The sequence below is a fragment of the Gekko japonicus genome, unplaced genomic scaffold (genome assembly GCF_001447785.1).
Source record: "Gekko japonicus isolate JY-2015 unplaced genomic scaffold, Gekko_japonicus_V1.1 scaffold2167, whole genome shotgun sequence".
In the NCBI taxonomy this organism is placed as follows: domain Eukaryota; kingdom Metazoa; phylum Chordata; class Lepidosauria; order Squamata; family Gekkonidae; genus Gekko; species Gekko japonicus.
In genome coordinates, this window is record NW_015173202.1 from 117,575 (window position 1) to 143,802 (window position 26,228).

Sequence of the window (26,228 nt, forward strand, 5' to 3'; positions counted from 1 at the left end):
GAGGTGCTAAGCACTGGGACCCAACCCATTCCTTGGAGGCCTCCATTTCTGCAATCTTGGCTTCTCTGGACAAGGCATGTTTAGGAAAGAGCTGACTGCTGCCTCATGTACCCTCTCCTTTTTCAAAGAGCCTATGTTATTGACCATGAAGGTTCTTTAGTAGCTTTGCTGAACAACTATGGTTGCGGTCAGAAGCACCAGAAAAAATGGGGGGGGGGCTATTCCTCTGGAGGAATTTGACCCGCAGTTGCATGATCACACCTCCCTTTGAAGCTATGGGCGCAGACCGCCAGTGCGTGATCAGACGCAACTGCGGGTGAGTATTTTTTTTGTGTGCCATTTTTGTCTCATGCGCTTAACCGAAGGATCGATGAATTGCACCTCCACACCAAGGGCTCCCTATGGAGTTTGTGATGATGCACATACTGTGAAGGGGGAGAAATGGCATGGAGTCAGGATGGCCTGATCAGACCATCCTGATGCCATGAGAGCACGCTGGAGTGATCAGATGGGGAGAGTCCATCCATGGCTTGTCGCGACTGGTTTCCAACCGGATTTTCCCCGGTGTCTTTTAACTCCGCTTCCGCAGTGGAGTAGAATGGGTTGCCGATGGCTGTGGGGCACTTCCCAGATGTTGTTGTCTGATCGCGCCCTTTAAATCCACCTAGCATTCACACCTATGTTGAGTCTAATTGTGTGTATGATCGCAGCCTAAATTTTACAATAATGCCTTTTTAGTAACTGTGACAAGGCTGTGACTGATTGGTGATTTGTAAAAGCTATTCCTTGTCTCCAGTGGCCCAGCAGTAAAAAATTACTTTTATCCTTGCTTTACCTTCTGTTGGTGGGATGCTCAGGTGCTGCTGCATAATTGCACACAGAAGGAAGAAATAGATGGAGTGATGATTCTCCTGTCTTATATTAGGAAGTGCTCTTGGAACCATTGCAGAAAATGTAGTGGGATGTAATGGGAACCAGGCAGGAATGGCTACACCCTTGCACTTTATTTATTTATTTTATTTTAAACATTTTAATGCCACCCTTTCCTCCAGGTGATGGCAGAGTACAAAAGTTCCTCTGTACATTTGGGTCCCTGGGGACCCCATAAAGCCTCATTAACTGTCAACTTTATGCCCTCATAGTTGATTCTTCATGTTGTTACAAGGACCAGGCCATCTAGAACCCAAGACTGTCTATTTCCTGTTCATCCTGTGTCCTAGGCAAGCACATCTTCCTGGGCCCTGTGGAAGTGGATATCCCACCCCAGTATAAGATATTGGGTCATAGACTGCATCAGGGAAACTTTCTGGCTAAAGGCCTTTCAATCCATTCACTCAAACATACTGTTCACTCAAACATAGCATAGCCACCTTGGCATCATTCTCTGTCAGGATATCTGCTGACGACATATGTATAATGGCAATTCTGTCTAGTACTTTGCTCAATATTATGTAGCAGATTCTTGAGCTTTCTTGAAGACATCTAGCCAGAGGGTGTTACAGGAGGTCCTGCCTGGTTGGTTATATAGTTAAACATCTTAGTTAGGGGTTGGCATAACAGTCCCTCGGATGCTTTGGTGCATCTCATCAGTTGGATCATAAACCTGAGGAGAGCATGAAATAGGTGATTTTGGACATATTGATAAGTTTCCTTTCCATAAGAGTGTGATCAAGCCCCTCTGGCACTGACTCCCTGAATATGTGTGAACAGATATAAGGAAATTACCCTTTTCTTTTCTTTGATAACTGTGACAGTGAGACAGTGTGCTGTAATGAATAGAGAGTTGGACTTTGACTGGGAAAACCTGAGTTAAAATATCTACTCAGCCATGAAACTCATTGGGTGATCTTGGGTTAGTTACACCCTCAGTCTAACCTACAACACAGATTTGTTCTGAGGAAAAAATGGAGGGGACAACCAAGTATGCTCCTTAGAGGAAAGACAGAATAAAATGTTGGAGATTGATAAATGTCTGTTATCTCACATTGTACATATTCCCAATGTTCTATAATTATTTTTTCCAGTGGCCATTTCTGGCTACGTATGAGAACTGGTTATGCAGAGTTTAATTTTTCAAGCTTTGGTAGATGTGCTGCAAATTGACTTTTGGAAATCTTGTCTGTTTTATCCTGCTGAGAAAACTGGATCGAACATCTGTGGAAAGGATAAGTCCAAGTTCATGTTAATTCTTATTGAGTGAAGGCTTGCTATATAAGCAGTGTAGTCTCTCCAGTGCAGTCTTTCATACACCATGGGTTTACATGCATAGTGCAGGGACATTGTTCCAGGTACATAAACTAACATTCAGTTTATGATCAGGTACCAGATACCATTAATCACTGGAAGCAAGTACGTGGGGTCATAGGATGTTGTAGGCAGTGCATCTCAGGTGCCCTGTGGAAGAAAATGGATTAAAATTACATTGTCCTACCAAAATTTTTTATTTTTATTTTATTTTATTTAGGTATTTCTACCCCGCCCTACCCCGCAAGTAGCCATGGGTATGAATGAATATTAACTTAGATATTAAAATAATGTAATGCCCCTTTTTGTTCTGTTATTCAGTGCAGCATAAAGACTTACAATAATTTCAAAGTGAAACCTTGTAAGAACTCTGTCACAGTGATATTATAACTTGCATGGAAAATTGTTTTGACAAGATCTATACAATTCCTTTGGATAGATAATATATGCAGTGATGCAGTTTTTTGGCATTGTTATCCATTAGTTAATAGTAATTCCCCCTCATCCTCTTTGCTTCCTGTAGGAAAAGTTGTAAGAGTTATTGTCTGGGTCACTGCATTTTTTAAAATATAGCAAATGAACTTTCTAGATGTACTATAAAAATATTGCACTTAATGTCAACTGTGTATTTTTCTTTCTATAGTAATTGTAATTATTTGTGGAACAAAGTTTGAGTCCGGTGGCACCTTTAAGACCAAGAAAGTTTTATTCAAGGTATAAGCTTCTGTGTACAAGCACACTTCTTCAGATACAGTGAAACAGAATTTCCTCAATTATTACTGGTTGAGGAAATGCTGTTTCACTGTATCTGGAAAAGTGTGCTTGCACATGAAAACTTATACCTTGAATAAAACTTCATTAATCTTAAAGGTGCCACTGGACTCAAACTTTGTTCTACTGCTTCAGACCAACACGGCTACCCACCTGAAACTGTAATTAAATGTGTGATTGTTAATGTGTTCAAGGCTGCTGTGCCCCTCAAACAGAGTCAATCTGTCCCCTCCATATGACACTGATCCAAAACAAAATACATCACTTGGCTTTCTGCAGAAGAACAGGGGCAGATTGCTCGATTGAAACTATCCTGATAAGGCTGAAGATGCAACAGACTCACATGGCTACCCCTCTAGAATTTCTCTCATCTAATAATTCAGTTTGTGTCAAGATTTCAATAGTTTGTTTTCAGCACAGGCTACATTCCAGAAGAAACATACCTCTGGGCATGCATAGAATGCTTTCCCCTTAAGACTGAAAAACTGGAGTCCCCTTTATTTATTTGATTATTATTTATTTGATTATTTATTCTTCGCCACACAATGTAATAATCCAGTAGAATACTTAAAGTTGCAAAGGAAGCAGTGGGATCACTGAATTATATTTTTCAATCCTCCTTTAAAATGAGAATAGGATAACTATAATGCCCTATGCCTTTCATCAGAATAAAATAAGAGGCTTGCTGGACCACACCAGAGTTCTCTCTAGTCCCCAACATGTAGAGTTGCCAGCCCCCTGGTCTGGTCAGGGGTTCTGCCACTTTTGCAGGCTCCTCCATGCCTGCAAATGCCCCAAAATGTGGTGTGTGATGACATCACCCAGAAGTGCCGTCATCACGCCACCTTCATTGCACAGTGATGTTCTAGTATTTGGGCAAAACTCTGTGGTAAAATTGGGCTCAAACCATAGAGTTTTGCCCCAAAACTAGAGCATCACCATGCAGTGTTGGCCGCACGATGAAGTCACTTCTGGTGCCTGCCAACAACTTTTTTGGTGCCCACCAAATGTTTTTAGAAACTGGGAGGGGCCAGGTAGGGTTTTTGTAAGGCTTTTGGTTGCTGTGCAGTTTTTTTTTTTAAAAAAAACATTGCTTTGACAGCAGCTGCCACCACAGCACAAGCATTTTCAATATGTGTCTGAAGGTAAGCTGCAGCAACCATTTTGTGGCTGACTGCACCTCTTGTGGCACCTCTTGTGGCAGCCATTTTTTGGCTGTGCCCACCACACTGGGTCAGAATTTCAAAGGTGGTCAAAAATGGGCTCAAAAAACTTGGGGACCCCTGCTCTAGTCCAATGTCCTGTTTCTCACACTGGCTAGCCAGATGCTTCTGTGAATCCCACCAACAGAGAATAAAGGCAACTATCACCCCACACAGTTGCACCAAAAAATGTGGAGGTTCTATTTAGCCATTATAGCTAATGGCCACTCACAGAACCGTCTTACCTCCATGAATCTGTCTAATCTGCTTTTAAAGGATTCTAAATGAGTAGAGGTCACCTCTTATAGTAGTTTATTCAGTAAATTAATTATGCCACATGTAGGGTTGTTTATTCCATCCTGGGAAATTCCTGGAGATTTGGGGGTGGATCCAAGGGAGATCCAATCAAGTTCACTATGGGTGAACTCTGGTAGTGAGGTAGAAAAAAAGTTCACTCTTCATTTTCTTTGCAGAATTCATTAGTTTAAAAGTCTCTATTTTTATAGCTTCTATAGCTATATAAGCTTTCAGCATTGTAAAAAAATAAGCAGGGGCAACATGTTTCTGCCAAAATGCCCTCTTCTTTCATTTAATAAAGGTTCTGGAAACTCCCCTGTTGTTTTTATCAGCCCCTGAGGATTTCCTGTCATCTACTCAGTTTGCACATCCTCTGCCTCTCAATTTTGCACTCTAATTTTATGATTTTATATTAATGCACACAGATCTGCGAATACAGGATACACTTCTTACATCTGATGAAACAGGCTGTATTCAAAGTTTAATCAAAGTCTCAAAGAGAGAGCCAGTTTGGTGTAGTGGTTAAGTATGCAGACTCTAATCTGGGAGAACAGGGTTTGATTCCCCACTCCTCCACTTGCACCTGGCTGGATGACCTTGGGCAAGCCATAACTCTGGCACAGCTGTTCTTGAAAAAGAGCAGTTTCTGTCAAGAGTTCTCTCAGCCCCACCTACCTCACAGGGTGTCTGTTGTGGGGAGGGGAAGCAAGACACCTTTGGGTAGTGAAGGGTGGGGTAAAAATCCAATCGCTTCTCTTCTTCTTTAATGCCTACTGTAGAAAAGTTGCATTTACAAAAGGCCAAGTAGATGTCCCATCAATACAATAATATTAACAACTCATTGCCTGAACAGTCTTTAACATGAGATTAAATCACTTCTAATTATTGGCGAGGGGCTGTAGTTCTAACCTGATCTCAGACTCATTTGTGCTTTAACAAAGTCTAAAATAAGATGCATTTTAAAACCACATACAAGATTATAACCACATGTTTAAGCTAGAGTATTGTTTGCTTTGGAACGAGGGCATTCACCTAAAGCATTTATTGTTCTGTATTTATAAACAGTAATACAAATGAATACAGATTACAATGCATGTGAGGGGTGGTAGGGAGGGGATCACCCATTCACTACTTTAATAGATTCGTGGGATTCTTTTTGTTCATGAAAAGAACAGAGAAGTCGTGAGACTGGGGAAAAAAGGTGTGTGTGTGTGTGACCAACGTAGAAGAATTAGAAGGTGGGGGGGGGAAGAGAGAGAAAAGAAGGCATACCATGTTTGTTGAATGGGCTTAGCAACATTTTGTGATAGGCAATTGTTGGTCTCAGCCTTGTTAAAGTTTTAGGCAATTGTTGGTCTCAGCCTTGTTAAAGTTTTTAAAAGTTTGCAGCCACTGAGAGTTTGCCCCAAAAAAGCTGTTGAGAAAGTGGTGGCAAACAGTACCAAGAAGTGAATGGCACCGAGAAGTTAGAGCTGAGCTTGTGGCAGCTTATTCTGCTCGGCTTCCCTGCACTGCTAAGGGGCTGTAGTACAGAACTGCACTAAAAGTAAAATAAAATGCACCTACTGAACATTGGATGATTCCAGCTTCAAAGGCACTCAAGCTGACTTTGGCCCCCTCTTGGTGGCCTTGAATACGTTGCATAGTATGAGAGTGGTTCTTATTTAGATAAATATGAAAAGTGTGTATTTAGGTTGCCTGCATATGCCAATATAATGCTATATTTATTATAAACAGTGCTTCCAAGTTTCATTTTCAGAACCAGAAAATGAAACAGCATTTTGAAGGTAAGATGGGCAATAACATTTAATCTTTTCTCTTTTTCTTTTATTCCATGTTGTTCCAGAAGTTTATGATGAAGGTAAGCTTGAATACAATTATTTAATTAATTTAGATCTTCCCAATCAACAAGAATTTAGGACATTTTACACCTCTCAAAAATACAGTACAAAATAACAGTAACACTAACGAAATATTACACAAATGTAGAATACTTGAGAAAAGCAGTAATGGTAAAATAGCCTTTCTATAATGTACAAGAGATTGTGGACTGAAAAGGAGCTTTTAGAAGTCCTTCTGAACAGAAAAAAAGGTAAAGGTTCCCTTGCTCGAAAGCCAGTCGAATCCGACTCTAGGGTCGCAGTGCTCATCTCCATTTCAAAGCTGAAGAGCCAGCGCTGTCCGAAGATGATTCCGTGGTCATGTGGCCGGTATGACTAAACACCAAGGCGCCCGGAACGCTGTTACCTTCCCACCGAAGTGGTACCTGTTTATCTACTTGCAATTTCTTGCTTTCGAACTGCTGGTTGGCAGGAGCTGGAACTAGAGATGGGAACTCACTCCATCATGCGGCACCCGGGTCTTGAACTGCTGAACTACTGACCTTCCACAGCCTGCAGTTCAGCGTCTTAACCACTTGAGCCACCGCAGCTCCTCTGAACAGAAACAAATAAATAAAACACAGGGTTTTGCATTGTTTTCTGAAGGAAAGATATTGAAGACTGTGGTATGTCCCTCTAACCAACATGGCAGCTATCTCAGGAACATAGTTGGCAAGAATTGCTCACTTCACATGAAATTTGACTAAAATACATGTTTTCAAGCTATAAAAATGGAATATGGAGCCAGCTTGAATTAGGTTTCGCTTGGTAGCTGATTGATTAAGGGTAAATATTGAGTAATCTGTTGTGAAAATAGGTAAAAGTAGATGTGAGAAACTGTTAGCAAGAATCCTGAACTTGTGAAAGAGTAATTCAGTGTTAATCTGATTTTATCAGATTTCATCAGATTGTTTTAAATTATTTTATGTGGATTTTAATTGTGATTTATGTGTCAACTTAGGTTTGACTGATGTGAGCCTCCCTGAGCCTGCTTTGCGGGGAGGGCGGGGTACAAATTGAACCAATAAATAAATAAATAAATCCCCATGCTGTAACAGCCAAAGTATCTCTTTGAGTGATTATCCCTTACACATAAATTGCCTTGCGGATGACAAGCATGATTTGCTGTTATGCCTGTCAGGGTAGTATTTGATAGATCTACTTGGTGAAAACAGCACTTCGCTCTCTTCATTCACTGACATGCATTCACTGTTATGATCATACATCAGTATTCATTTTGTGTATCATTTTATTTCAATTATTTATAGCCTGCCTCATTAGTAAAGCTTTCATTATGGCATACTGTTGAATGTTGACTAAACCAAATATCAGCATTAAATCCCACTCAGTTGTTTAATGTGGATCTTCAGAAAGAATGAAATGTTGCCTATGACACTGAATTAGCTGCGCTGATCAAAATTCTTGACCAACCACCAGTGACAGCAACTTCTCATATTTGTAGTGGCATAATTATGCTTGCTCCTTCATGGCTGCCTGGTGCAACATTATTTGTGCTAATAGTAACCAGAAGATACCAACTGTTTGTTGCTATGTTTCAGTAGCAGACGCTGTGATGTAGTGGTTAGCATGACAGACGAGGGTCTAGAAGACCAGGCTCGAGTCCCCATTCTACCATTGAAACTTGCAAGGTGGTCTTGAGCCACTCACATTCTTGCATCTTAACCTAACTTACAGGGTTGTTGTGAAGATAAAATGGAGGAGAGCAGAACAATGTAAGCTTCGTTGAGTCCTCAATGAATAATAAATACATATCCATATAATTCTGTAAGGCATTTGAGGTGATACACTATTTTGTGTAGTGCTAAATCACTGCCTTAAAAGTGTTTGCAGGCTCCAGCTCTTAAGGGGGATGGAGAGGTTCCGCTGGCTGTATACAATCCATTATGAAAGAACCACACACACAACAGATTTGGAAAATATGTGGAGTAAATTGGCCACAACTTTATTGACTACAGCTGTAAGAAACATTGGCATAGCATGGGCCCATTGGATCCAGTGCATTAGCTGGCCCCACACCAGCCAATGTACCCTGTCACCCAGCCAGCCAGCATGGGTGGTGAACAGTGGGATGGCAGGTTGCTGGAGCTCACCCAGACGACTGCCCATTAGTGGTCTCCCTGCCATCAGGTTGTGAGGGGAATAGCTGGTAGTCCTTGATCAGGCTTACTCCCATCAGCCCTCACTCCAAGACCCCTTGAGGGGGTCCCCATATCCAGGAAAATGACATGCAGGCTGATTTCCATAAACTGATCCAGCCCCATGCTGTTACCACCACAAGAGCCAGGTGGGACCCCATGCCCAGTTCCCGCTAATGCTCCTACAGCTGCAGTCAAGACAGTAGGAAATGTCAAATTCCATGCAGTCAGATGTCCATGCCCCATGACGAAAGATGCACCCCATCCAACCGGAACAGGGGCTCCAACCTATAAAAATTGTCTGGGTGACAAATCCAGATGCCCTCCATGGCCTCCACGGCTCTGCCCAGCCTGCCAGACAAAGGATGGGGGCGGGAGGCAAGTGGCTGGTCTATTCCCCTTTGCAACAGCCCTCCCCTGGCCACCTTGTTGTCTTTCCAATGGCCCCAGGGGAAGGGGGGGAAGTCCTAACTTTCCCACCGCTTGGCCACCCGCCCCCACCCAGCATCTGCCTAGCTCCCCCCCCAACCTGGCCCTGCAAAATTCAGGCTGGACTGAGATGGACCTTTTCTGCTTTGCAAGGACTTGGAGTTCCTCAGAACTGTCATTTTTTCACATCAATACCTGTATCAGTACACATTTTTTACTTACCTAACAGGATAGACTTTAGAGTGTTTATATGCACATTTTTCTTTGCTGTAGAGCCTACTGGTCATGTTGATTTGATTTGATTTATTATGTTTTAACAAGCCTTGTGTAATGGCTCACTACTCCTAAAGTTCAGGCAGTACATCTCCTAAAATTTAGAGGGTACATCTCCAGCTTGTGGCTTCTGCCCGTTGGTTGTTCAAGTACTGCAAGCTCTAAATGCTACAGCAAGGGGACTTACCTCATCACCAGTCAGAAGTATGCTTTCAGTATCTGGCTCAGTGTCTCACAATCTTACTCAGGCTTCTATGGCTGCAAAGTTTGGCCATTCATGTTGTCTCACACAGTCATGCCCTCTGGTCAGTTTCTGGCCTCTGGTCCCTTCACGCGGTGACCTTGTCCCAGTCCTTGTCCCAATTGACTGCCTTCAGCCCACTGAATCTGGTAGCCCCCTCTTTGCGCAGCTGTCACGACTCCCCTTCTACTCCCCCTCCCAAGACTTGGGATTGCTTGGTGAAATATCTGCTCTGGCTTTGCTGTCTCCTCTCCATTGCTGAGGAGGCATTTCATCCCCTCTGTAGTGTCCTGACAATGAAAGGTCACTTTCAGCTCTTGTAAACATCTGGATGGGCTGGCTGAGATACCCCAAAGCCAAATGACCCCCAACAGTCCATGCCCCCAAACTGTCCTCCACCATCATGCTCTTTCTGAAAACTGGAAATCCAGCTCAAGCTGCAGAAACTGGAAGAGTATGCATCCCTTTAGCCTCTGCACCTCTTCCCCATGTCTTCCCCCCATCCCTCCAGGCAGATTCACTTCCCAAATGTTCTGCATCAGGCCATACCCTTCATTAACCTACCCTCAGCCCTCAATCCTCTTCTTTCTTCTCTCTTTCTGTCAGTTTTCTCCCACAGCAGCTTTATCCAATACCCTTGTCATTATTGAATTCGTCCCTTGCTTTTCCCTTACCCTATCTCCAGGCCCGTAGCTAACACGGGGCCTGGCCCCCTAGCAGTTTTTATGGGCCCCCTTCCTGAGCCTCGGCTCCCCTACCCCAACTCCCCCTTATTGCCTGTCAGCCTGTTGGCAGGGAGGACAAGGGCAGTGATTTCAGAGGCTGCCCCTGGTGCTGTGCCGCGAGAAGAGGCACTGGGGCTCCTTGGGGGGGGGAGCTGGACCCGGAGGCTGTGGCTGCTGCAGCCCCTGCCCTGGAGCCTTTGATTGGATTAGCAGGCACCCCCCGGCCCCCTCCCTAAAAAGTCCTTAGCTACGGGGCTGCCTATCTCCATTCCTGAACCTTTCTTCTGGCCAAGTTCCTGCCTGGCATTGTACCTCTCTGTCTTCTCTCACCCTACTTCCCTTACTCAGTGTTTCTCCCCACTTCTGCCTCCACACTAAAACTTTATTTTGTAAATGCTTGAAAACAGCAGTTGATAATAGAAATGCTATGTCAGCTAGCTATGATGATAAATATTTTTGTTGACATTCCAGGCTGCAAGGGTAGAATTGACAGAGTGATTTATTATGGATTTATTGAACTCCATGCAAATCGGAGTTTTTAAATCCCTGCAAATCGGGCTATCTGTTACTGGGAAAACAGACCATATATTTTATCTTGGAAATGTTAATCGCTAGGCCAAGTCTTTAATATGTTACTAGCTTATGTTTATTTTTGTCATTTCCCAGCAGATCAATAGTTGTAGAATCAAGAACATTTATTATCATGTTGCCCTAAGTAGTAGTGATGGTAATAATTGAATTGCGATTCTTAAACTAAGACTATAAAATACTGCATCATTCTATTAATGAAATTTATGCAGGCAGCTAATTTAGATTATTCAGAGTCTGTTTCCATGGACCGTATTTAGAAAACAGGTCCTTCTTATATATTTCTCCCCATAGTCTTAAGCACAACATTTGTAGTGACAGACTGCTCACACACATGTGCAAGCACTAGCCTCAATACTCTGCATTTTTCCACTTGCTATTGATTGGCAGGCAGAATTGGCATGGTTTTCATTCACTGTTTTAGGGATCTAAACTGTATGGTATTGCTTTGAAGTTTGGCTCCTGTATTAAATTTTGTTTTAGCTGAGAAGTATACGTGAACATACTCTGAGCATTTTGTGTTTTAAGAGTGTGCAGAAAAATGTTCCAGGAGAGATCCATGCTATGCACTGACAAAATTCTAAAATTATTTTTTCTAAATTATATAGGAAACAGGACTAGTTCTTTACAATTTTTTTTGTGTGTGAAAGAACATTGGCTTAATTGCTTATAAAATACCCAGCTGCTATGTGGAAATAATCATAAATATCTGCTTTCTCTGTTGCACAAATTCTTCTGTGAAGAGAGTAAGGCTTTGTGAAAGTGAGAGAAGGGTGATTGCTTCTGTCTCTCCCAGCTTGCTGCAGTTTTCACAATCCACGCTGCTTCTCCAGGGGTTCCCATGATTCTCAGGAGCAGCTTTTGGGGCGGCATTAGAGGCTGCAGGGATGCAGACAGAAGGCAGAGAGATCTGTTCTATAACTAATTTCATTGGTTTCAAACCATTATTTATTATAGAAAGGGTTCATTTTATGCCATCATCTTAATCTTCTCTTAATTCATACAGACTGCTCAAGGTGGTGGTCATCGAACACTCCTCTATGGACATGCAATTTTGCTGCGCCATTCGTATAGTGGAATGGTATGTATGAATATATATATATGATTTTCTTTCAGTATATCAGAATTATAGGGCTGTAGACTATGGACAATAGGCCGTTGTCATAGAGAATGTCCTTTTTGAGAGCCAGTTTGGTGTAGTGGTTAAGTGCGCGGACTCTAATCTGGGAGAACCGGGTTTGATTCCCCACTCCTCCATTTGCACCTGGCTGGATGACCTTGGGCAAACCGTAGTTCTGAAAAGAGCTGTTATTGAAAAAAAAGCAGTCTCTATCAGAGCTCTCTCATCCCCAACTACCGCACAGGGTGTCTGTTGTGGGAAGGGGAAGGGAAAGGAGTTTGTAAGCCGCTCTGAGACACCTTTGGGTAGTGAAGAGTGGGGTATAAATCCAATCTCCTCTTCTTCTTTTTGCTATAGTAGCTGTGGATTCTTCTGCTACTCTGCTTCTTTGAAGTGCAATCTTTTGTTCGTTACTTCCATGAAGGACAAATATAATGAATCATATCTAGGAATAATAACAATTTCAAATTATTTTGTGAAATACCCACTTTGAAAAAGAGTTTCTGCCACCTATGTTAATGATACCTTCAAGGGATGATACATTGGGTATGAGGCAGATTTCATTGCTAGGCAACGTCAAGAATACAGCTAAATCAAGAATTTATCAACTCTTTGTTCATTTAATAGTAGGTAAAAACAAGTTGCCTAGAACCCTGTGTATATTACTCTAAGCTTGTTGGAGGAAGGGTAGAAAAAAGTGATAAAATTTGCACAAAATCTTGTGCATGCCATTTAATAAGCAGAAGAACTTCTTTTGGGTTTAGTTTTGCTTTTCTGATTCAATGTTAAAATATAAGATGTAGAGCAAACCTTCCATGAACAGCAGAAGCTTTCTTCATGTGGTAGAGCACCTCTGGAACCTGTATATTGTCTCTAGCCTACCATCAACTCTAGTGATTTGGGGAGGGATGGGAGAGATCTCAATTTTTTATTATCTGTATTGCCTGTTTATTTTTCTCTGTGCCAATCTTGGCTTGGACTTACATTTTCCAGCTTTCAAGGCAACTCAAGTTTCCATTGTTGTATTGCCACCAACCCTTTTGTAATGTGGAAAGATGAGAACTAGGGGTAGGAATTAAGTGATTCATGTACTGAAATTCGGCTGAAACTTGGGCTGGCTCAGAGTTTGTGAACCAATGTTTGGGGAAGGTGTCTTTCCTGAACATTCACCAGACTTGTGGCTGGTTCGGTTCAGCTGTTTGGGGTCAGTCATTTAAACCTGACAGCTGATCGGTGTGGGGTCTGCTGGTCAGCTGTTAGGTTTAAATGACTGGCTGGCAGTCATTTAACCCTTCAGTTTTGCTTCCCCTCAATTCAAAGAGGAAGAGCAAAACTGAGGGCTTTAACAGCTCACAGCCATTTAAACCTGAGTGGGTCTGCCAGTCAGCAGTTAGTTTTCAGTGGCTGGTAGCCATTTAACCCTTCAGTTTTGCTTCCCCCTTCAAAGGAGGAGAGGCAAAACCAAAGGGTTAAATGGCTGCCAGCCAGTCATTTAAACCTAACACCTGACTGGTGGACCAGCTTAGCTGTTCGGTTTAAACTGTGAGCCATTCAACCCCTCAGTTTTGCTCCCCCCTTTGAAGTGGGGAGAAGCAAAACTGACAGGTTAAATGACTGCCAGCCATTAAACCCTTCCCGGACATTTCCCCCACCTTCTCCTGGCCCCGGTGAGCCACAGCCAGGAGAATGGTGGAGGGGAAGTGCCTTCCAGGATGGTCCCTGCCCCCTTTCTCCTGGCAGTGGCTCACTGTGGCTGGGAGAAAGGGGGAACTGAACTCGCTGGACCATCTTGGTTCAGGTGAGGCCCTTTTTGGTCAGTTCAGGGGTCCCCCTGAACCAAACCAAAACACTTTTTTGGGGTTTATGCCCATCCCTAATGATAACAAATACAGAGATATTAGTAAAGAATACAATGCCATGTATGTACTATTTCAAGAATTTTATATGTTGATACTATGAAATAAAATATTCATTTCCCCTCAAGTTATCTTGTAGTTTATTAATAACAAAATGATGTAATGATTGAAAACTAGGCAGCAAAACAATGATGCATTTTTTCTCTTCTTTCTTACTTAGTATCTTTGTTGCCTTTCCACCTCACGAACATCAATGGACAAACTAGCATTTGATGTGGGCTTGCAGGAAGATACTACTGGTGAGCATTATACAAGCACTTTGCCCTAGGAACGTCCTTTCAGAGAATCTCTTGCAACTGTGTTACGATACATCGGTGAAAATTAATGAAATTGTTGATACGTACCTATTGAAATAACAGACCAAGAGGCGCTGCTTTCATCCACGTTCGGGAAAAAGAATGGTATCGAAATGATAGAACATTTTGGAGATCATTGTCAATTTCACCATTTTCAACTGCCTTTGTGCATTTATATGTGTAGATTTTTGTACATATTTTTGTATAAATTTTGTGATCATTATTTAAATATTTTCTAGCGCAGTTACCTCACAGTTTCTTCTTTTTTCGGTCTGTTCTGTGACTGTGACCATCATTTTTGAAAAGTAAAGGACCAAACTAACCCTGGACCTACTATGCTGACATTGTGCCCATTGGAGGCTTCTTCCACCAACAACACTGGTTGCAGCAAAACTCATCCCCTCAGCCAGAAAATGGCTGGTAGTTTGATAGGCTCCTGGACTCTGTAAAGCTTGGCTGTTACAGTGGTGACTTCCTCTTGCACCTTGGAGGTTTACCAGGTCCTCTAAATTCCCAGCTTTCATTTTTTAATAAATAAATAAATCTCTGGCTTATTTATGGAGACATGTCTTTTCCTTTAATCTCATCAACAGAAGAGCCTAGAGGCTTACTGTTTTTTTTCCTAATGAAAGCTGGAAATTCAGAGAACCTGGTACATATATTGCTATAGTGTTATACCTATATAATGTTATTTAATTACTGATTTTAAGAAAATGAAAAGCTCCCCTGTGGCAAAGGAAGAAATGGCCACTTCAACAGTCAAGCCTTGTAGGAGTTCAGGAGTCTGTGGGCTGAGCTCTGCTATCTCTGAGGCTGGCAGTAGGGAGAAGCCTCTAGCTTGGACGATGCTGGCATGGAAGTCCAGGGCTGGCTTCCTCTCCCCCCCCTTCTGTCTGTGTTCCTGCCACCTGAGGGAATAAAAAAAAGCCTCCTAAATTTTGAGCCCCTCCCAAATCCCAAACCAGTAACATAATTTCTGAAAAGTTAGGATGATGAAAACAAGTGCCGTACCAGAAATCTGGATCCAAAATTATTTTTGAAAAGCGAACACCTGTAAGACACATCTTTATAAACAATATTATTAACCTGTAGTTATAAATAAAATAAAATTTTAAAGACTTACTCTGTTTTATAGCTACAGGAAAATATTTTTTTACAATATTGTTTGGTATGAATACCAGTATTCCTTCTACTGCTATTACTCAAAGCATTGACAGTGCAATTGTAAGCAGAGTTAACATCGTTCTAAGTCCATCAAAGTTAGTGGATATAGAAGGGTGTAGTTCTTAGGACAAAGGGTGTAGAAGTTGGTATTTTTTATCTGCAAGCTATTCTTTTACTGGCATGAAATATGTCAATATATGTGGAAATGCAGGATTAGACTACACTTACATCACCTCTAAATATTGTGTGTCACCACCAAGCATAGAACAATGGTTACTATATCTTGAGCATTCTTATAAAGCTAGCTTGATCTCGATATTCCATGCCATATTTTCAAGTTTTTATGAAAGCCCCTGGCTTAGAATCAATAGGTTAGTTCCAGAGAACTGTGAACAGAGCTCTACTCATGAAATGGATTTTTATCACCTCTTTTTTCCCCCTACAGCTCGCCATACATCTAAATAGCTTCTCCACACCATTTTGGGGAACCCTTAGAAACAGTGTAGGTGTTGCATGAGTTGGTTTATAATTAGAAGTGGAAATGGGTGGAGACTGATCGCCACCTTCTTGTACAAGTGCCTTTCCACAAATGGAAGGGGGAGTTTGGATCCAACTTCCGAAGTAGTTGTACTACAGTGTATGATAATTATCTGAGACAGAGCAATTGTATCTCTAATATGAATTACCTAGTAGCTAGCCTTTCATTTTTTTCCAGATTCTCTGAAATTCAAGGCTAATTATTATTAAAAGATTAAAATTGCTGATACAAAATCCCATTACTATCCAATTCATATTTCCTTTATCCCCTTGAATATGTGACAAGGCCTCAGTTCTGTTCCCTCAAACGTGTTAATATAAGAATGTTCATGGTGTACTTTTAAATGTATGTAATGCATTTATGATCTTAAGTGTGCAAATGGTTTAGCATTTTATAGAGAAAGTCACAAACTTTGCTATCCTTTTCACAAGAACTGTCCAGAAATAATAAATGTATACAAACTGTTAATACTTAAAGCAATGTAATTATTATATGAGGCAGTGCTGTTGTTCCCAAGTCAAACAAAACTTAGCTTTGCTAAAGGGCTCTTTTTGTAGCAGGAACTCCTTTGCATAGTAGGCGACACAGCCCTAATGTAGCCAATCCTGCAAGAGCTTACAGTAGCCCCTGTAAGAAGAGCTCTGTAAGCTCTTGGAGGATTGGCTACATTAGGGGTTTGTCGCCTAATATGCAAAGGAGTTCCTGCTACAAAAAGAGCCCTTTAGCAAAGCTAAGTTTTGTTTGACTTGGGAACAACAGCACTGCCTCATATAATAATTACATTGCTTTAAGTATTAACAGTTTGTATACATTTATTATTTCTGGACAGTTCTTGTGAAAAGGATAGCAAAGTTTGTGACTTTCTCTATAAAATGCTAAACCATTTGCACACTTAAGATCATAAATGCATTACATACATTTAAAAGTACACCATGAACATTCTTATATTAACACGTTTGAGGGAACAGAACTGAGGCCTTGTCACATATTCAAGGGGATAAAGGAAATATGAATTGGATAGTAATGGGATTTTGTATCAAAATTTTGAAATGTTTACCAAAACATTTGGTGCTGTTCATATCGACACTGATATGACTTACAGTGTCGATATAATGGAACTCTTCCAGAATTTACTGCTCACCCTCTACCTATATGTATGGACTGGTAATTTCCATATCTGAAGAAGTTTGCATGCACACGAAAGTTTATACCTTGAATAAAACTTTGTTGCTTTTAAAGGTGCCACTGGACCCAAACTTTTTTCTGCTGCTTCAGACCAACATGGCTACCCACCTGAATCTATCTTCTAGAATGTTCTTTTTAAAGCAGTAGTAACTTGTTAAGAGACTTAAACGAGGATCAGTATTTAGAACATGGAAAATCAAAAGAGCTTCAGCTGAACTTTGCCTACTTTTGTAAATATCTGTCTGATTGGTATAGTGAAAAGTTTTGTTAAAAATAAATTTTAATTATTCATGGAAGAGTTACAGGTCTTTCCAATCTGAGTCCTTCTGTGGTTTGCAATATGAAATTGAGGAGATTTGACAGATAAGAGTAGCAAACCAAAGCAAAAGTATGTTAAAAACATGCAGTCATCACCTGTCAACAGAACTGATTTCAGGATGAATCTGGCTTAATTGTTAAGTAGTTGATTGGCTGAGGGAGATGCAGTGATTGACACATTGGTTGAGAGAGAGCTGGCTGATGTTGAGTCTATCAAAGACAAAGGTCATGTGGCTGGGGAAGGCCAGGTCTTTGGCAGGACTGCAATTACTGGCTCTTGATGGAGTCCGGTTAAGACTTGTGGACTCAACAAACAGACTAGGGGTATAGCTTGATTTCTTACTTCAGTTGGACAAACAGGCATCCACAGTGGTGAGGTCAGTGTTTTTCTTTGTACACCAGCTCATTTTGGTCTACCCATATACAGCTAATCTCAAGGCAGCTGTTGTTCAGTCGCACAGTTGAGTCCGACTCTTCGCGACCCCATGGACCAGCTCCCGCCAGGCCGTCCTGTCTTTGGACACCTTCCACTGTACTGGTTGCCAATTTGTTTCTGGATTAGGTTCAGGGTACTGGTTATAACCTTTAAAGCCCTAAATGATCTGGGACTGGCATACTTGAAGGGCTGTCTCTCCTGATATAACCCCTCACACGACTTGTGTTCATCATTGTGCAATCTTTTGGCAGCTCCTGGTCCTTGGAAAGTCCATCTTGCTTCCGCCATCATAGCCCCATTCTGGCGGAATGCTTTATCATCAGAGGAGACACATACCCTACGGCACCTGCCAAGGTTCTGTAGGGTGTGTAAGACAGAATTGTTCCAGCAGGACTTTAGGTGATCATTTTATTGTCACTGGTTATTGGTCTGCCAGATGTTTTCTCTTTGGAATATTTCTAGGTACCAGGAGAATGTGAAGATTTTAACTGTTTCAATGATGAACCTTATGGTTCCAATATATGTCTTTTAAAATGTTGTGAGCCACCCTGAGCCCCATGTTGTGGAAGAGCCGAGGGGTGGGAAATAAATAAAATGTTTTGCCGCAACAGGTGTATATAGTTCAGCCTTGTCTTTACACGCAAACAAACATTCAAGAAGCATTAGTTACTTTTAAGAGGGTTGTTGATGGATACGAAAACATAAGGATTGTGAAAAATCCTTTTCTATAATGCACTCAGCATTCCTTTTCTAGTAGCATTTGTACAGCAGCACTGAATACTGATTTTACTGTAAAATGATAGCTGCTTGAATCTGTTGTCTCTTTCTCAGTAGCAGCATAAGAACACTAGAGGCATGGCTTGAGGGTTCTCAAGGAAATCTTCTTTTGATGCCTGAGCATTTCAGCAAGTCAGGCTGTGCAGTAGTGTACATGTACCAAAGAGGATCAAGCACTTCTTTATAGTATTTGTTTTGCTTCACACCCATTTTTGTTTAAAAAGGATGTTACCAGAGTACTATCAGAGTAGTGCTAATATTTACAGACAACAAGGAAGTCATGAATACAATGAACTACTTAAGGCTGTTGATGTTATACTGAACTGTAGATGGTTTTCTAATTGAATTGTTAAGATTCTCATTGATTCCGATGTGGTTTTTGATTGTAGTTACTGTATTTTGGTTACTGTATTTTGTAGTTACTGTATTTTGGTTAATGGCATTTGTGTAGAATAATATTTAAATAAAAGTTAAAAAAACTTAGATAAGTGTTTTCAATATTTTAATGGAATATATAGGGTGACTGTCTGCTGATTGACTTTTGAGTTCATAGATTGTTGCTCCAGTTTTGCAACTTCAGCATACATACAGGCTATTTTTCTGTTCTCATGCACAGTTCCATCTGTGCATGGGTGCCCCATTCTCTTCAAATGTAAGGAATATTCGCTGTGCGTAGATTATTGTTACGGCAGCTTATGTTTTGCACATTGGAACCCTGTTGATAATAAAATGTGACCTTTGCTGTCAGATTCAGATTGTTAATGACTTAGCAGTGTGCTTTAAAAAATATCAGCAGTTGGAAGCAGTAGGACAAAACATGCAATGAAGCCAGCAATACAAATTAAACAGCATAAATAATATACCCACAACAAAGGCTTTCAATAACTTGCTATAATATTCAAGGTATCCTAATAGTAATATTGTCAAGAACCTAGACCTGGGCTCCCCTGAACCACCACCCCTTTGGCAGGCAGGCAGTGCTCAGATCTGTAGGTGGCTGAGGCTAAGTACACACAAGAAACCAAACCTTTGAAAAATATATAAAGGTTTATAGAATGATTAAAAAAAGAGAGGAATATCACTAGGCAACACAGTCTCAACAATTCAATAGTAAGAAAATAACAAAGCCTAACTTTCTATCTAATTCTTGGGTACCTGGCATTAAATGGTGCACAGGGGTCATTTCATAGAAAAAGAGGTGCAGGAGCTCATTAGCACAACTCATTTCCATAACATTTGCATATGCCACCCCCCTCTGACATCACTAGAAGTGTATCAGAAGGCAACACCCACTGCTCAGGCTCCACTGGACTATTTTGGATTGCTAGCTATTGGGGGGGGGGAATGTGCAGATCTGTCCTCGCAGAGGAGGGAGAGCTTATATCTGAATAAAACTTTGTCTTAAAGGTGCCACTGGATTGTTTTGGACCAGGGGGTGGGGGTGGGGCTCTGCAACATACCTGGCTGCTTCTTGCTCTGACTGAGGGCTGCTGGGAGCAGGGGGTGGGGCTTGTTGCATGTGCCCACCCCCTGTGCTCTTTACTGCAAGAGCTCTGCTCCTGCAGGAAATGACCCCTGATGGCACACCATTTAGAATATCAGAGTCTGAGCTGGAGGCTTAAATGTTATCTATGTAGCAATCCATTTCAATGACACTTAGCATAGTCAGTGCCACTGCCCAGTCAAATCATAAAGTCAGCATAGCCTCCTTCTTCCCTATGGCTTGGCCATCTGGCATCAGGTCATCTCCCAAATCCAATCAGGGAGCTAGCTGGATGGAACCCTCTAGAAGATTATGACTGTCACAGGCTGGGGTGCCAGTCAAAGGGAGTCCAGAACAAGCCAAGGTCAGGAGTGAAGAAGACAGTGCAAAGTCCAAAGCCAAGCTGGGGTCAGGAACCAGAAACACAGAGCCTAGTCCAAAAATCACTAACCAGAAGCATAGTCTCAAAGCCAAGCCGGGATCAGGAGCCAGGAACATACAGCCAAGTCCAAAGCCAGGAGATCTGAAGGTCTAGGTGCAAGAGCTGAGCCAAAGTGGATGCAAGCGGCACAAAGCTGACTCGCTTCTTCCACAAGGCGTACTGCCCAGAGTGTGGAGTTAAATGCTGCTACCAATCAGGCAACTGCACGATTGCCCAGACTCCTGTAAGAACTCTGGGCTGGCCGAACATCTTCCCTGTAGCCTGGCCTCTTGTTGCCTGGTTGTTAAGTTTTGCTGCAGTTGATCCCTTAAATAAGTCACACGTGGGGGTGAGTCAGGAGGACTTTCAGCTTGCCGTTCTTCCCCCTTATCTGGGCCAGGTGTGAAGGCTGGTGTTACAGGCAATTGCCAGCTGTCCTCCTCTGCTGCTTCAGAGGAGCCAGCTGCGGTTTCTGCAAGCTCTCGCAGCTCTTCCTCATCCACGCCCATGACAATGACATTTGCTCCTGACTCCCTCCTCCCATCTAGTTACTGAACTGAGTGCTAATTGTCACATTGTTGAATCTGACCTTGAAAGAGATGAGGATGATGTCTGTGAGGAAGCCTAATTATAGACACCAGCAAGCTGGAGCAAACTTGCTAATATTCATGTTAACCCTTGAGCAAAATTAGTGTGCTTTGACTCACAAATATAAATTAGAGCAGTCTCAGGTTGGGAAGTCTTGAATCAAGCACAAGATACTTGCACCTGGGGTGAATTGTTATTTGTTCTTCATCCCGAACTCCCACCCCAGAACCAGGATCTTTGGTTTAGAATCCTGTTATTTGGAGGGAAACAAGTTCCAGTTTACCCAGGCACCTATAGTTGTAAGTCAGTTGGTACTCAGTGACAGCACAGATTCCGGAGATGAAGAACTACCTGCAGCTGGGTCTCAGCCAGTAATTGAGCAATTGGCTACAGCTGGCTCTGAGACAGGAGAAGAGCAACAAGAGATCAGGTTACCAGCTGAGCAGAAGTTACAGCCTACAGCTGAAACCAAGCCAATGCCTTGCAGCTCTGAAGCAGTAAACAAGGCTTCAAAAGCTATTCCCAGCCCATGTAGGTCACTTACATCCCTGCAGCACCTACACTGTCAGAGGCAAGCTGAATTGCAAGAGGTGTGGGACTCATGGCCTGTCAGCTGTTAACTGATGAGACAGATGAGTAGTTTTAGGATGACTGCCAAGGAATTGGCTAGGAGTGTAGTTTATTTAAACTTGGCTATAAAATAAGCTGGTAGAAACAGCAGTTTTGTGGATACAACAAGTACACATTGCTGTTAAACCACTGACCTTGCTGTTACTGGATTGCTGGAACCTTGACCCTTTGACTGGACCTGGCTATTGGATTTTCTGGAACCCCTGACCCTGGATTGGATTTGGACTTGCTGCCTGAATTCCTTGACCCTAGACTGGATTTGGCATACCTGCTCTCTGGAACCCCTGACTTTTGGACTAGACCCTGGTTCTTCTTTGCACCCTGGACTGTGGCCTGACCTGCTGAACTCCAGCCCCTGTCTCCTGGCAGGGCTGCACCTGTATACCTGCATTCAGGTGTCACAGTAAATGGAAACCTGATTCGTGGTTTCTGAAACTTTCAGTTATGCTCTGTAAGTGATAGGAGGGGGCAAGGGGAGAAGTGAGTATGTTAGCATAGCAATAAGTTGTATATATGTCCATTATGGACAAATTTCTGTTTTCCTGATCACTGGATACAGCTCAAATACAACAGGAACAGAAGAGCACTGCTGGATTAGTCCAGTGGCCTGCTGTAATCCAGTATCCTATTCTACACAGTGCCTAGTCATTAGATAGGCAATAGTTTTTAAAACTGATAAACAACTAAGGCATGAAAGTAAAATTCTCAGTATTTAGTTATTTGAATATAGTCATCCAACTGGTCATTTAAATCAGAAGTTGAAACACATGGTGCATAGTTTTCTTTTTATTTTTCTGATTTTGAAACAAGGCAGTAATAATGTTTGCCTGCCTTGACTTGGATAGCCCAGGCTAGCCTGATCTTTTCAGATCTTGGAAGCTAAGCAGGGTTGGCCCTGGTCAGTGTTTGGATGGAAGACCACCAAGGAATTCTAGGGTCATGATGGAAACAAACAGATTCTTTCTGGATGCTAGACCAGGAAGATGGTTTACCATACAATTCCATTAGAGACACTCCATTTTAAGCCCACTGAAATCCAGAGAGTTTAGTCTGAAATAACTCTTGATAGGTGGAGCTGCGGTGGCTCAAGTGGTTAAGACGCTGAACTGCAGGCTGTGGAAGGTCAGTAGTTCAGCAGTTTGAGACCTGAGTGCCGCATGATGGAGTGAGCTCCCATCTCTAGTTCCAGCTCCTGCCAACCTAGCAGTTTGAAAGCAAGAAATTGCAAGTAGATAAATAGGTACCACTTCGGTGGGAAGGTAACAGCGTTTCGTGCGCCTTGGTGTTTAGTCATGCCGGCCACATGACCACGGAAACGTCTTCGGACAGCGCTGGCTCTTCGACTTTGAAACGGAGATGAGCACCGCAACCGTAGAGTCGGATTCCACTGGCTTTCGAGCAAGGGAACCTTTACCTTTAACTCTTGATAGAATTATGCTGATACACTGCTGGTATTAAACTTTAGGAGTTAGTGCAAAATTGGAAACCCTTTGCTTACTCAGAAGTAAGTCTCTCTATAGCTAATAGGATATACTGTCAGGTAATAATAATATGTGTGCGTCACAGCTAACTTATGGTGACCCCAGCAAGGGACTTTCAAGACAAGTGAGAAACAGAGGTGATTTCCCATTGCCTTTCTCTGCAGAGTCTTTCTTGGTGGTCCCCCTTCCAAGTACCAACCATGCTTATCTTCTGGGATCTGACGAGATCAGACTGTACTACGCAGCCTTCCCTCCCAAGAATGATAACCAAACGTTATAAATAAGTAGTTTCATTGTAGCTTTTCTCTACTTGTGCTAGTTTTTCTCCCCCTCTATTTCACAGCAGATTATTATGAGAATCATTCCATTCTCATGGATTCTAAAGCCCAGGACTATTCCTGGGACCCCCGGTTCCCCTGAGTTCTTTTATCGGTTGGGTAGAGACTGGCAGGGGGCTGAACCTAGTGTATGGAGAGACAATTGTTTTATGACAAAACTATTTTATTCCAGTAGAAGCTTTTAAGACAGAAAGCACTTTGTCAATTATATGTCTTTGAGACAGAAAAGATAATGTTTCAATATTCAGCATACAATAATTTCATAAAACCCAATATTTGAATTAGTGCACATGTATGAACCAAAGAGGTTCAGAGATACAGAACGTTCTGGACTGGTCATCAAGGTCCCAGCAGGAACTGTTGATGGCCAGCCCAGAGGAGACTAATCTTTAACTACTTATACAAAAATGGCTGATGTAAGGCTAACACATTTCTAAGAAAAGAATGTATCTAATACAATTTTACTCTTTATTCATCATAGATAGGAAAGGATGTTATGTGATAAACAGAGAATCATAGATGTCATAGCACATCATATCATTCTGAGAATCTAAGAGCCTTCAGAAAATTAACTGTTGATTTTATTTTGACCACAGGAAATACAGTGTGTAGCTGTGACCCCTGTTTATGTGACTATTACTGGTAGTAGGTCATGCACTACAGTCCTTCACACAAGCCTTGTGGAGACTGCAGGTGCCAGCGAAGAAAAATTATAACCCTAGAAAAATATAAACTATTCTTTTATACACTGAAAGGCTACGGGCACTAGGAACCAGTCAACCATAGTTTACATGAATGTCACATCAGCTGTACTGCAAAGATCTATTAGCATTGATTCTTAATGGTGGTTAGACAGAAACGCAGGCCCATATTAAATTACTCCACAGTTCCCCTCTTCTGAGACTTAGTTTCTGTCTCAATAAACAAACAAGCCCTGTACAACTTTTTCCTTGGGCCTTGCCTCAGCTAAAATTCTGACAATTTTCCTCTGGGTAGTTGGTACATGGAAAGTTTTTACTTTATTAATATTGCTTAAATACAGAACGCACATATCCAGTCTGACCATATTTCATTTGCCTGTAAGACATCAACAACTGGTGTTGGTAGGATGCACATGCCATCCGGTTCATTAGCTTTCCATATCCAAATGCCATTTATATTAGGGTCTCTTTTGACTCTTAATTTGAATTATTTCAAGAATAGGCATTCCATGGGGAATATCATACATTGATAAAATTTCCCAAAAATTCTTCTTCAAATGTGACACTGTGAAAGGTGCCATATCTATGGAGACAAAAGTCTACCTTCTTTTATACTTTAACATTGAGTGGGTGCTGCTGTAATTATTGGCCTGAATAAAGACCACAATCTCTCTCAAGTGAGTTGTATCATTTTTCTTAATAAATATTGGAATGTACCTTTTTGTCACCTCTTAATTTAAAAATTATTCCTCCACAGTACTCAGGAAATGGGTGGAGCAAATTAATGCTTGCAGGCTATGTTGATAACGTCAAGAGAAGGGAAATACACTGTGGGGAATTCTTTATAGGTCCTTCCCCATACACCACTTGGCTCTGGATGGTTTGTACTATATGCATTTCTAAAATATTCAATGGGTACCACTTGACCAATTCTAACAAACTCTAAAACTTCTATTGAAGAATCAGCTATTTTAGTATAGTGGAGATGATAAGGGGAATGCTCACACAATGTTCCCAGAACAGAATGCTTTGAATTGACTCTGATAGACTGATCCTCAGCATGTCTACTCAGAAGTAAGTCCCATGTTATAGAGTGGGGCTTACTCCCAGGAAAATTTTCTTAGGATTGTGGCCTGAATCACTCAGTGGCTTGCACTACACTTTCACTGCTGGTTCCTGTCTCATGCCAACTTCTTCAGTCAGCAGCTGAATAGCATTTAGTACATAAATATCACTGGGGACATGAAAATCCTAAAAGAGTGGATAGGACTTCAACAAAAAGCTCCAACAGTGTACTATTCAGTGTAAAGATATCCATGTATCGTAATTCTTCTAAAGGCAACTGAACATTTGTGTTAAATGTAAATCCATCTATTTTGATGTAAGTGTACTATATTCTAATATTTTTGAGAACAGAATTGAGTGTGTTTTTCTCTCTCCAACTGTTGCAGCATTTATCTTATGGCAATGACAGCTTGCGTGTTGATGCAGCATTCCAACAAACACTTTGGAGTGTAGCACCTATCAGTTCAGGAAGTGAAGTAGCTCAAGGTAACACTGATAAAATAATACTGATCACCATGCTATATCCACTGGTTGTTTAAAAGTTAATAATCATCTGTAAATGATTGCTGTACTGAATAATTACTTTCAGAGCCCTAATATTAACTAATAGGTTAGATGTAGGAACAAATGACAAGTGTCCTAACATAGGGGTTCCTAGAGTTAATTTCATATAATACAAAATAAAATAAGGAGAAAGCAGGCAAGTGGGTGGTAGGCAGGCAGCTATATTGACGTCATATTTTATTTTTTTGCAGTCCTCTTCGCCATCTATTTCCTTCCAGCTCACTCAGCATTTTGCTTCATATCTGTTCCTTTATGTGTCACAAAAATCTGTCTTGTAGGAGTGCATATTGAGTTGACATGGGTCTGATTTCTCTAGAGAAACCATGGATTCCTGATTCCCCATTGACCAGATATTGTGATTGTATTTTTATAAATGCTGCATTTCAATCCATTAACTCAAT

The 26,228-nt window shown here is 41.6% G+C and overlaps 1 protein-coding gene across 1 annotated transcript in view; it reads left to right on the plus strand.

Annotated features, from left to right (window-relative positions):
• Positions 1 to 26,228, plus strand: part of LOC107120023 (ryanodine receptor 2-like) — a gene marked incomplete at both ends in the record, with an annotated part of 282,869 nt that overhangs the window by 84,250 nt on the left and 172,391 nt on the right. The window contains 6 exons of the mRNA XM_015422666.1: positions 6,361 to 6,375; positions 11,813 to 11,887; positions 14,003 to 14,081; positions 15,274 to 15,397; positions 21,275 to 21,545; positions 25,650 to 25,749. Coding sequence (XP_015278152.1) covers positions 6,361 to 6,375; positions 11,813 to 11,887; positions 14,003 to 14,081; positions 15,274 to 15,397; positions 21,275 to 21,545; positions 25,650 to 25,749 — 664 coding nt within the window. The remainder of the gene's footprint in view (positions 1 to 6,360; positions 6,376 to 11,812; positions 11,888 to 14,002; positions 14,082 to 15,273; positions 15,398 to 21,274; positions 21,546 to 25,649; positions 25,750 to 26,228) is intronic.